Source organism: Podarcis melisellensis (genome assembly GCF_964234715.1).
Source record: "Podarcis melisellensis genome assembly, chromosome: 1".
Taxonomy (NCBI): domain Eukaryota; kingdom Metazoa; phylum Chordata; class Lepidosauria; order Squamata; family Lacertidae; genus Podarcis; species Podarcis melisellensis.
Genome location: NC_138528.1, coordinates 102,351,010 through 102,363,059, shown reverse-complemented (window position 1 = coordinate 102,363,059; position 12,050 = coordinate 102,351,010). Strand labels below are relative to the sequence as shown.

The 12,050-nt window shown below is 40.2% G+C and overlaps 1 protein-coding gene across 3 annotated transcripts in view; it reads left to right on the top strand.

The window, feature by feature from the left end:
• CACNB4 (calcium voltage-gated channel auxiliary subunit beta 4) overlaps positions 1-9,974 on the top strand; it is a 124,749-nt gene extending 114,775 nt beyond the window's left edge. For 2 of the 3 annotated variants that reach the window (XM_081929172.1, XM_081929173.1), the window contains 4 exons: positions 193-344; positions 1,607-1,702; positions 2,589-2,774; positions 5,942-9,974. In XM_081929172.1, coding sequence (XP_081785298.1) covers positions 193-344; positions 1,607-1,702; positions 2,589-2,774; positions 5,942-6,202 — 695 coding nt within the window. In that variant the 3' untranslated portion in view covers positions 6,203-9,974. Of the gene's footprint in view, positions 1-192; positions 345-1,606; positions 1,703-2,588; positions 2,775-4,077; positions 4,144-5,941 lie in introns of all 3 variants that reach the window. The other variant, XR_014172625.1, reaches the window with a different exon arrangement.
• The last annotated feature ends 2,076 nt before the right edge of the window (positions 9,975-12,050 follow it).

Genomic DNA, 12,050 nt, shown 5'->3' with positions numbered 1-12,050 from the left:
GTTACCGGTACATTTCTAGCTGCTTTTCCTTGTTTGTTTGTTTTGTAACACAATAAAATATTCAGTAAAAACCAATTTAAAATAAATAAATAAAAATGACAAGGGACTGCAGGTTTTGAAATGGCAAATTCAGTTATTTCAACCTGTTTTTGGAATGCGTCGATGATGGTATCTCCATTTTTTGTTTTGCAGCGGAAGTACAGAGTGAGATCGAGCGTATTTTCGAGTTGGCACGATCCTTGCAGCTGGTTGTTCTAGATGCAGATACAATCAACCACCCAGCACAACTTATTAAAACGTCCTTAGCGCCGATTATTGTCCATGTTAAAGTGTCATCTCCAAAGGTAACATACGTTTTGTGTGTGTGTGTGTGTACAAGTTTATAGCTTTGTCTTTAAAATATTTCGTCTTGAATACACTTCATATTCTTCCGAAAAGAACGATTCTCCTTTTTATGCTAATTTCCTTTAAAACACATTGAGGAAGTTAATGTAGCACTAACTAGGGTGTGCGTTCAGGGAATGAAGTCCACTTGCACAACAGGATGTTTGCACACCTTTCTCCCCGCATGCCCCCTGCACACGCTATAAACATATTCAGGGGGTTCCCCCACCTCTCCAAAGTGGATTTAGGGTGTTTCAGGGGTTAGGGAGAGGGAGTGAAGTCCCATTTCTGTGTTTCTGCATATGTATCAACTTCGTTGAATCTTGACCTAAACCTTTGTGTGTCGCCAGAATCTTGCTGATCGTGTGCAGCAACTGAGTATCATAGGATGTTCACCTCCCTTCTGGTCCCACAAAAATGCCTCTGTTTACCTTGCATTCTGCTTGTGCTTGGCAGGGCCTGACGATCACTATGTGAAGTGGGCTTCCCAGATAACTGTGGAGACGTGAGCTCCTAATCAGGCCAGAGAAACAGAATTTTTGCTGCGAAAGATGGTTGGGACAGCCATTTCAGTTCCTTTTTTTCAGGTCCATATGTCTTTACCCCACTTTTTTTTCTGTCTTAATTTTGCCTTTTCTAGGACAAGAGCTGTGGCCTATTCAAACATTATAGTACCCAACCAGGAGGCTAATGAAAAATACTTCTGATTCTACACTGGAATTATGTTTGTAAGCTGCTTACCAATGTAGCCCGTCCTTAGGGTGTGCTAGCATGGTGGGTATCCATGCAATTGGGCTGATCCAAAATAGTTAAGTAACTTACAATCATTTTAAACCTATAAGGAATTGTTGCCATGATGAAGCATTACTTTATCCCTATGTACTCGACATGTTCCCCACTAACATTAGAATGTATCTTTTCGTTTGCTAGCAAAAACACCCTCCAGATGTTGTTGGACTGCAACTCCCATCATCCCTGACCAATAGCCATGCGGGCTGGGACTGATGGGAACTGGAGTCGAACAGCAGCACCTGGAGAACCACAGAGTCCCTATAGATAATGGCTGACAGGTACACAACCTCAGCTGTCCGTACCATGATATATACAATAGCCACTCACACAGTGACCATCACAAACCAGTAGTTTAATATGTGGAAGCTGATACGCCTCCAAAATTTACCTCCTTGCTATGCAGTCTGATGCTTGTTTTCTCTTCTTTCAGGTCCTGCAGCGACTGATCAAATCAAGAGGAAAGTCACAAAGCAAACACCTGAATGTCCAGTTGGTTGCAGCAGATAAACTTGCACAATGTCCTCCAGTAAGTAAAGGACCGGGAAAGATTTTCACTTGGTGCACATTTTTCATGACACATCAATTCACACATTAGCAAAAGCTGTTGTATTGATGTAACATTGTTTTAACAACGGTACCCATCCTTACTGAACGAGCTATAAATAGCAAGTGATCAGATCCTGAATGTGTTAGAAGAGAGGTCACAAGTCTCACGAAGAGAAGCACTCATCTTTCCACCTCCTCCCATTGTTCATCATGCTTAGTGATGTGCTAAGGCATCTAGGGTTACAGTAACAACCCACTTCTTTCCCACCCAGTACTGGAGAAATTGGCACCACTAGAATAAAGCCCTCTCAGGTTTACATTACGAGGTCCAGTGTATTGCCTTTCTGTCACTGAATCATTTTCCAGTGATTTGTGCTTGTTGAGCTGAAGGGAAGGGAAAACCCATGCCTGCCGCTGAAATAAATTAAGGTCAAAAGCAAGCATTAATTGTGTGCCATATACTTGCTCATTATGTTGTGCAGTATAGCGACAATCCATTTGCAATCAAAACATTTGAATTGAATAATGGCATCTCCCCCACCCCAGTTTTCTTATAAATGAATAATTTTCACTTACAAACTTGTGTCCAGTCAGTCTTTTCCCACTCTGGTTTATGATGGACTCTGAGGCTATGAAAAGGTGGGAGATGCTTTTTAGTGGTGGAGGAGACCGAAACGGGCGAGAGGAACAAATGAAAACTGTTAAAGTTGACAGTGTTTGCAAAGACTTCTGGGTGATATTCAACTAAGTCATATACTCTAGAGTTGGACCTATTGAAATCAGTGGGCCGACTATGTTGGCTATCACCCTCCATTGTCTAGCTGTTCAGAGCTGAAAAGTTTGATGCCATGCTTTCTTCTGAACAGGAAATGTTTGATGTCATTCTGGATGAAAATCAGCTTGAAGATGCTTGTGAACACTTGGCAGAATATCTTGAGGCCTACTGGCGTGCCACACACACCACAAGTAGCACACCCATGACACCTTTGCTTGGAAGAAACTTAGGCTCCACTGCACTATCCCCTTACCCTACTGCAATCTCTGGATTACAGGTATGAATCCATGCTTTTGCCAGCAGTGCAGATCAGCTTCATGATGATGTATAAAGTGGTTCGTCCATATCGAACCGTGGGATGGAAAGCCAACCGGCTTGGCCCCAGCCGGAATGTCTCCCTTCTCAGCCTTGCCGCTGCAGAGATCTGTCAGTCATCCTCCTCCGACGTGCGTCTGCGACTCATGCTGCTGTGCATGCAAGAGCACACATTACTCAACAGAGTAAACACACAACAGATCAGGCTTGAGGCGTGGATACTATACTAAACTACGCATTTATTATACATAAATCAGGACAAAGAAAAACATGGCCTCTCCCTCTGTTGTTCCTCTCGGAGAGAGAGGAAACAAAAGCAATGCAGAGCAGATGTTCCACTCACGGGACTCCAGTAATCTGTGCTGGAATGTAAACAGACATGTGGCATGTAACAATCCCACATATCTGCAGCAAGGGTGGAATGGAATCTATCTATATATCACACACATACACATTGGACCATGTGTAAATGCAAATAAAATAAATGTATGCACAACAGCTGCCCCATACCTACAAATGAGGGTATTTCCATTACTTTGTGCACAGTATTATCTCATATTGGATATGTGTGCACACCTCTCCACATTCAAATTTGAGTCCTCCACCCAAGGCTTGGGGATGTTCTCATTGTGTGTTTTCAGTGGCAAATGCTTCACTGGCAAACATTAGCAAAACAGAACCAACTGGGGCTGATCCATAAATGCATTCCTTGCAGTCCAGTCCTAGTAGTGTCGTGCGTTCAAGTGATACGGAAGTTCTGTTTAGCTAGCTGATCAGTCTGAGATGGCTCATTCCCAAAGACAAGTCATCACCATGCTACAGTCAATGAGTAATGTATTTGGCCTTAGTCAAGAGAATAAGAAAATCCAGTTAATTAAGTAGACTTCACATTGGGTAGTTTTGTTTGAATGCAACAGAATATCTGTGATGCTAATGCTACTGTGCAGACACCAAGAGCAATGGACATAATTACCTTTGCATTTTTAGCATGAAAAAGCTGCACAGAATGTTCTTAGAAGATAAGTGAGTTATATAAATATACGCCACTAACTGTTGCTATAGTTAAGCTTGCTGAATAGTTTTCATTCATTTTTCATATGTTGACCAGTTCACAAAAGTTATAAGACGGAAATTCTCTCCCATTTGCCTTGTTTCTCCCCAGAGGCAACACCTTAGCAAAATTCATTCATCTGTTTGATTTTTTTTTAATGATGGATAAAATATTATTCCCATTATAAAAAGATTCTGACCATTTTTTTCCACAGGGATAGCTCAAAAACGGCTGGCCTTTGAAACTTCAAACGTGGCATGTAAATAGTCCTTAATGAGAAGTACGTGCTTTACTAAATTTGGAGAAAAATATGTCTTTTCAGTACGAGTTCTGTATGTTTGTAAATGCAAGACCAAGATGTGCACAGAGATCAATTTCACTAAAGAGCTTGGCACATTTGTGTGGCTTTTGATATGTGTACACTTTCCACTGTATGTCAGCTGAAGAGCTTAGCAAGTTAGCAACATTCCTGAAAATTAGATCAACAATCACTTTTTTCCTTAATATTATTATTATTACTATTATTAATTAAATTTGTATGTCGCCCTTCATCTGAAGATCAAAGGCGGTTCACAACATAAAATACACTCGTATCACTGTTGAAGTGCTGTCGTCCCCACCCCCAATGCATGTATGCCAAAGTATCTAAATTTCAATTTTATGTTTGATTTTGTAAGGCCAGCTTTGTCACATGGTGTTGTTTCTGCTTAGTGACTGGTTGACTGTGTAAAGCAACAGTTTGAGTTTTGTGCACACACGCTTGTTTTTTTATGTGAAAATGTTTCATTTTCCAGTGTCTTTGTGTTGGTTAGCCCCTTCTCTTGAACTTTGATGCTATGCAAATCCAAAAGGATGTGGACAAAGCAAATTATTTAGGCACATACCATTTAGGCATATATATATAAACTTAAGCTAGTATGTATCGATCTGAGATATGTTGCAGTGACTGGTGACGCAGTCTAAATAGGATTCTGTTAGGTGTAAGGGAGTCTAGATAAGGGCCCACTTTGTTTAAATACTGAGTCAACTTCATCCATGCTAACAATGGGCTGGGACACTGCAGGAGCCACTTCTGAGTAATTAACAGAAGAAGTTGCTACAGTGGGTATGATTGCATGAGGCTGAGGTTCAATTCTAGGCAGAACACAATAAGAGTGTGGGTGTTCTACGTATTTAAACAAGTGTCAAGCCAGTATGACTAGTGTTGCTTCCTGCCATAGGACCTTGGGAACTCATTATAGTTTTCCAAGGAAGCTAATGATCTCTGCAAAGAAAGTACTCTGACTACCTTGAAAAAAAAAATGCCTGCAGTATGCCTACTAGCTGCTACCGACCATTGAATTGACTACAAAAATAACAGCTTAGCTATTTTACCCACTTCAATCCAGTGTGGAGAGTTAAACAGAGGGAAAACAGCACCAGTGAAACATTCCATATATCCAATGGTCTTAAATTTCATTTGGGTAAAGTAGTTCAGAAATAATAATAAAAATATTGATGAAGCCTATGAAGAATAGGATGAGAATTGCAATTGAAGGAAGGGTAAGCTCTATTAGTATATGCTGAACAAGAAAGGGTTACAAATAAAACATTGTAAATCAATGGGAGAAAAGTAGGCAACTTTAAAATTGCCCGCAATGGAAGTATATCCCAATATGCTTTTTAAGAGCTGCATTTTGAAGGAGGTCTTATTTTGAATTTCCAAAAGATCACAGACTAAAAATACAAGTCTTAAAATTCCTCATCAGGCAATGTATCCTGAACCTGAATCCTGAGCCTCCTGTTGAGAATCCCTTCTCCCTGCCAAATGTTTTAAAATAATGTCGTATAGAAGACATCACGCTCCACTGTTTTCTCACATCAGCTTTGAAACCAGACTGTATTCCCAAGTATACAAAATAGCAGCCAAATGTCTCTTAAATGAATGATGGGAGCATATGGATTCTGAAGGCCCTCTCAGAACAAGAATGCAACTAATTCAGAAGGAGCGAAATGAAATTGTTTCTCCCAACTCCCCTCAGACCCCTTTGTTGTTGTTGTTGTTTTAAAAAAACCCTTGAATTCTTTACTATTTATAGAGCCAACGAATGAGGCATAGCAATCATTCTACTGAGAACTCTCCAATTGAACGACGGAGCCTAATGACCTCTGATGAAAACTACCACAACGAAAGAGCTCGGAAGAGCAGGAACCGCTTGTCTTCCAGTTCCCAACACAGCCGAGATCATTACCCGCTTGTGGAAGAAGAGTACTCCGACTCATACCAGGACTCCTACAAACCTCACAGAAACAGAGGGTCTCCTGGAGGATACAGCCATGATTCCCGACATAGGCTTTGAATACAAGAACCTGGGGGGAAATGGTACTCGCCCGTTGCCAACTTGCCATAACATAGCTAGGCCAAACGAATCAACTCGATTCGGCAGCTGCGGCATGGTTTTTACTGTGCTTACAGGCTGCTGCCGTTTAATGCTATATAAAAAGGGGTGAAACATACAGATCATGCCCTTCATATGTTTAGGAAGAAGATAGTTTGCCCAGTCACTTTAGATGTGTTTTATTTCCAGTGTAGAGATTTAATTTTAGAATCAGTACCTTTTCTCTTCATTAGACACTATTAGACACATCAATTTGTAATTTAGGATTACCTGTTGAAGCGCATATAAAATGATTTCCTGCACTGGAAATTCCAAATGACCAGTTCCAGTTGGAACCAATTTATAAACCAATTCCTGTTGGAATTTGGGCGAAATTGACTGGAAAGTCAACCTGAGCATGTTGCGGTCAGTTTAAAAATAAAATAAAATAAAATAATGAAGAATAATGAAACCATTATAAGCAAAATAAATAAAAGCTATAGAACTTGTTTATCAGAAGGTGAATTTATATAGATAGATAAATACGGATAAAAATGAAACAATTTTAATGTATTTATTTCAGATTAACCAAATGTAAGCAGTCAATAGTGCCAAAAACGATGAGCGAATGCAGCAGTTAGACTACTTCCCAGTTTAAAGTGATCTGTATGGGATGAGTTTTTTATCTCTCTCCTCCCAGCATATGCATTGCAGCAAACTGTATGATGTCGATAGTTTTTTTGCATTTTGCTAATGACAATATAGAACTATTTCAGGAACTTTAAATAAACTAGGAGTGAAGAAGCCTAACCATTTTTAATGTGGTGGTGGTGGAGGATGTGGGCACACATCACTGTCCTGGAAACATGCTCCTTTAATCCCAGTCACACCTTTGAAGTGTGTGAAGTGGATGCGTGGGATTTTGCTAGCTGGCCCTGCCTCGGCTATCACATGCTAAGCATAAGGTGTGGCTGTTTTGCTGAAGGCTCTTCTGGCGCAATCCAAGTCCCTAATTGCATGTACAGTTCTACATGTGTAGAGCCCTGATCCTCTCTCCCTACACCCAGGTCTTGTGAAGGTGTGAGCAGGGCTTGTTCACTCGTTGGAAGATGTGGACACTTTGGGAATTTGGTTATTGTTTATTTCGTTGGCTAACAATGCTTAAGCACTACTAATAATCTGTATCAGGCACAAAGCTCATAACCATCTTAATGTTCTACTTGGGTCAACAACAAATTGGCCTTGCACTCACAGGGAGGAAAAAGAAGATGCATTCATACTAGGGCTTAAACGTATGTATTAATATATCCAGAAGAACTATGGTATCAACATTTTTCCTACCAAAGATTTAAGAGCATATTGCTCAGTGATTTGTCAACAGACCATAGTGGCATGACGGTTTTGCACAAAAAATGAACAAAGATAATTCCAACTGAAGCACTTCAGGAGCAGTGCTTTAGTGAGGACGCCCCTAAAATTTGAGGACTTGTTGTTCTCAGGCGCTTTCTGGAGAATGACAAACCATTTTCTATATTGTGTTATAAAGTATGACGTTTGAAGCTATTTTTTCCTGGTCTGAATGCATCACCTCTCACATACAGCAAAAAATACTTCATCAAAAACCCTATATAAAGTCATGCCTTACAGTCTTCCATCTTGATCCAGATTCCATTTGTGCTGCAGTACATATGCAGAGTTCCTGCTTGAGTTTGGTTCTCCTCATGCATTTAAGTGTAAAAGGAAGCTCTGCACACACAAACATGTTCTTTGTGTGTACATGGCTGGTTCTTCATTGAAATGAGTGGGGACACCCATACATGTAGAAGCTCTATAGATGAATCACTCTATGAATGACCGAAAATCATAGCATCCACGCAGAAGGTTGGCCAAAGACATTTTGCTGAGGCAAAGAACAAGATGGTTCCTCCCAGCTGACTGGGCACTGGCAACGTGACAGTATCCTCTACTGCTAGTTTAGGAGGTGCATGACTGGTAATTTGGCACACAGAGCAGAGGGGAATGGCCAGGGAGCTGAGGAAGAATATTGAAGGGCACCTCCATCCCACAGTATCTGATGCCTGATGCAGCTGCCTCACTCTGCCTAACAATAGCATGTGCTCTACAACTTTGGATATTTATAATAGGGCAATGGAAATGTTTATTTTCTCCAAATCTTTTAACAATGTAAAAGTAACCATTGGAATGCGGCAGTGTGGAATACATTAAAAACCAAAATTTTAGGTCTTTTCCAGACAATTCTAAAAGGGGAGCGATATTCTGAGTGAAATACTTGTGGTTCTTCTAATCACAGCTCCATACAAGGAAAGCTGCTGAGGGGTAGCTGTTTACCTCCCTTTTTAAGAGAGAGGTGTGCTGCAGTGCTAGAGACAGGAAGCACACACAAACTTGAAAAGAAAAGAGGGGTGCTAAAGGTACAAGAAGTAGTGAGAATTTGCTGTAAGATAGGGTGGCTAACCATAGCCCTCCATGTTGAACTACAACTCCCATCATCCTTGGCCATTGACCATGCTGGCTGGGGCTGATGGGATTTGCATTGCAATTCAGCAACATCTGGAGTGGCCCTGGTTAGTCACCACTGATGTAGTGGAAATGGTACAAAATACCTATATCAAGTTGCTCCAGGGAAGAATCAGGTGGTTTCTATGTCTGTGCAAAGTTGAGTTTCTAGGTCTAAGCTGAAATAATTTCCAAGAGCTTCTTACTCACTAGGGATAGTTCTTCAGGAGTAACTAAATATAAAATAATGTACATGTCTGATTCCTAGACTGAAATGTGACTAGTGTGTGTGTGTTACTAAATTATATATATAGAATTTATAAAATCAGTCTCAAAGAGCCATATGATTATTGGAACTACTAGCTACTGTGACAGAGTTCACTGTTGAACACAGATAAGGCACGTACTGTATAAGAAACGTTAGTTCTGAAAGGAATCACCTAGACTTAGAATGTACCGTGAATTTTTCTAGCTTAGTCCTGGAAGCTTGAAGTTAAACCTCCCTTGGTTTTAATTCATTGCTCTTCCTTGAGGGAAGCTTTGCGCAAACATACTTTTTTAAGGGCACTTTAGGCTGCAGTCCTGAACACACTAGGACAAAAGCCCTACCCAACACAGTGGGACTTACTTCTGAGTATACATGTTGTTTTGATTGAGCTGTTAAAGAGGAAGCTCAGGGCCTCCATAAAAGAGAGTAACTTAGAAAATTTAAACTTTCTAAAAAATCCACGAAATGATGGAAATCTGGAAGATGGAGAAGTTGTTATTTATCACTACTCCTATTAAAGGCTCTGTCCCTCTGTTTGTGCCACTGAAACTTGTTCTGCCAAATTCTATACCGCACTTGGTATTGTAATTGATAGGCTAGCTGGGGGAAGAATCTTGTTTTCGCCTGCAACAAAACACTGTGCTTTGAGTGCAGGGAAAATGAGATATGCCAACAGCTGAAGTGGTTTTGTTAAGAAAAAATATCAGGATACCCTGAAGGAAATGAGTAGCTGTGCAGTTGCTGCACAAAAGAGTATTGTCTGGAAATGCCCTTTGGGAAATATACGTTTATTGATAGTGTGATTATTTCTAACTGGCTGGAGGGAAACATAGATTTTTATGGGTCTGGACTGTAGGCAAACTTGAACGTTTTCCTCATCAAAATGACCTGTTTCAGCAGTCTTGCTACAAACCTAGGAATTGTGCCTATACTTTTCACTATAAAATTATATAACTGGTGATTTCAATACTTCAGATATTTTGCTGCCTTGTGTCAAATGAACACTTGTTTTCATTTTCTGCTTTATTTGCTTTTTAAAATGGCACTTTTCTTGCTGTCAGACCTATGTCTTACAATGGCATGCATGCCTTTTACCCAGTATAAGTAAATTAATTTTGTTATAAAGATTTATCATTTTTCATTCTGGGATTTTAAAAACAGGACTCCTTGCATTAGTACTTTCACTGTTCTCAAACCTAGAAAAACAACACTTAAAAATGGCCACATACCAAAATGCTGAGATGTGCATCCCTTTATAGCAATTTAAACCTGAAACCCTCCAATTAATCACAGTTTTCCATTTCATCTGAACTGCAGAAACTGTGGTTACCAGGTTATGAACAAGCCAGGATCTTAAGACACTTCCAAACCCTGTGTTTCCTGGCTTATTCCAAACCTCCTAACCAGGTTTTCCTGGGTCAGACAAAACAGGAAACTGTGATTAGTTGGACACATCCATGTCTAATTGCTGCAAAGGACAGAGAAAAGGGCAAGAGCCTTGTACATCTCTCAGCTCTAATAACCTGAATCACGCCAATTTATTGTCATTCTGTCACCTTCTGGTCACAATTATCCTGCTGATCAGAACTGTAAAACTGTCCAACTTATAAATTTCAACTATGCTCATCAGCTTTTAAACCACTGGAAGAATCTCAAGCCAGAGTAAAATATTAGTGGAATTATATTAGTACCAACTTGGATAGAAACTAGTGCATGGTTGCATTGTGTAATATTTGTACATTTTAAGTATGGAGGACAAATTGAAAGCGTCATTTTCTTCTACAGTTCCTCTTGGCTCTGAGCTTTCCCCTTCAGTGCTGTGCCAAAAAGCACACAAATGCTCCAATTACCACTCCATTGTGTCCCTTCGCCCTTGCATGGGGCATATCCAGCCACATAACAAATACTATAAACTGTGCTTTCCGTGTTATAAAAACCTGCACTTCACCAAGCAACATGGAAACATTTCCCACAAATTGTGTCTGTTTCTCACAAGTGAAAGCAACAACCTGATAAACTTGAGGGAGAAAGTCTATGTGGATTATGTATTACAACCAGAGATTATATTTTTAGAAATATTCAAATAAATCTAACCTGTAATTGCAACTCAAAGATTTACAAGTTATGTTTTTAGAAGGAAAACAGAGTAGGATCACTCTTTAGAAGATGGCACTCCTACTTTTTAACGTCAAAATTAACTGTTGAAAATGTAAGTCTTAGTTTTCCCCTTATATTTTCTTTACAAGAGTCACTGTTAAAATAGGTTTCAAAAGCAATTTGCCCCAAAATGTTTGGCTTGCAGTCTGCTTGGGGCAAATTGACTAAAATGCTTCTGTTATTTATCCCCCTTGAGTAACTCTTGGTGTGAGGGTCTGAAAACCAAGTTCATCCAATATTCATAATATGAATGATTTTAAAGTGTAACGTACAGCCCAAAGTAGAGTTGCTGAGGAAGATTCTTCTAAGGCTGCAAGTGGAGTTAATACTTCACTATTTGGAAACAGGCAGATAATAGATGTCTGAATAGCTAAAACAAGGAACAGGACAAGAGAACATAAGGTGAGGGACATATTTGTAGTCTTTGATCAACTCAGCCTTAGCCCTCAGTGCTGTGGAGTAAATCCAGAGAGTCCCCTCCATGAATGGAAGGGATTCCATTCATGGAAGGCACCCAGATCCATCAGAAGCTCCCTGCCTGGAGGAAGGAGTGGAGAAGGCAAATTTGCCAATTGCCCCTTTCCCTTGTAGCCCACCATGTGTCTTCTCATTCTGTTCTGGAGAGTCCTCTGCCCTTCCAGAATGGACTTTGAAGGAGCACGAAGGGAGGAAACTGCAGAAACTGCTTCCCTGCAAGGGGAATTATGCTGAGTGCAGTCCTGTGCAATTAACCCAAAGTTAAGTCCAAGGGCATTAAGAACGTAAGAATTTCTTTGCTGAGTGCGTCAAGTCCTGTGTTTGGTTTCCTACAATGTTTAGTTGTTCATGCAAGCCAGATAGGACATGAAGGTGATGGGCTTCCCTACAACATGTGATTTTCAGAGGTAC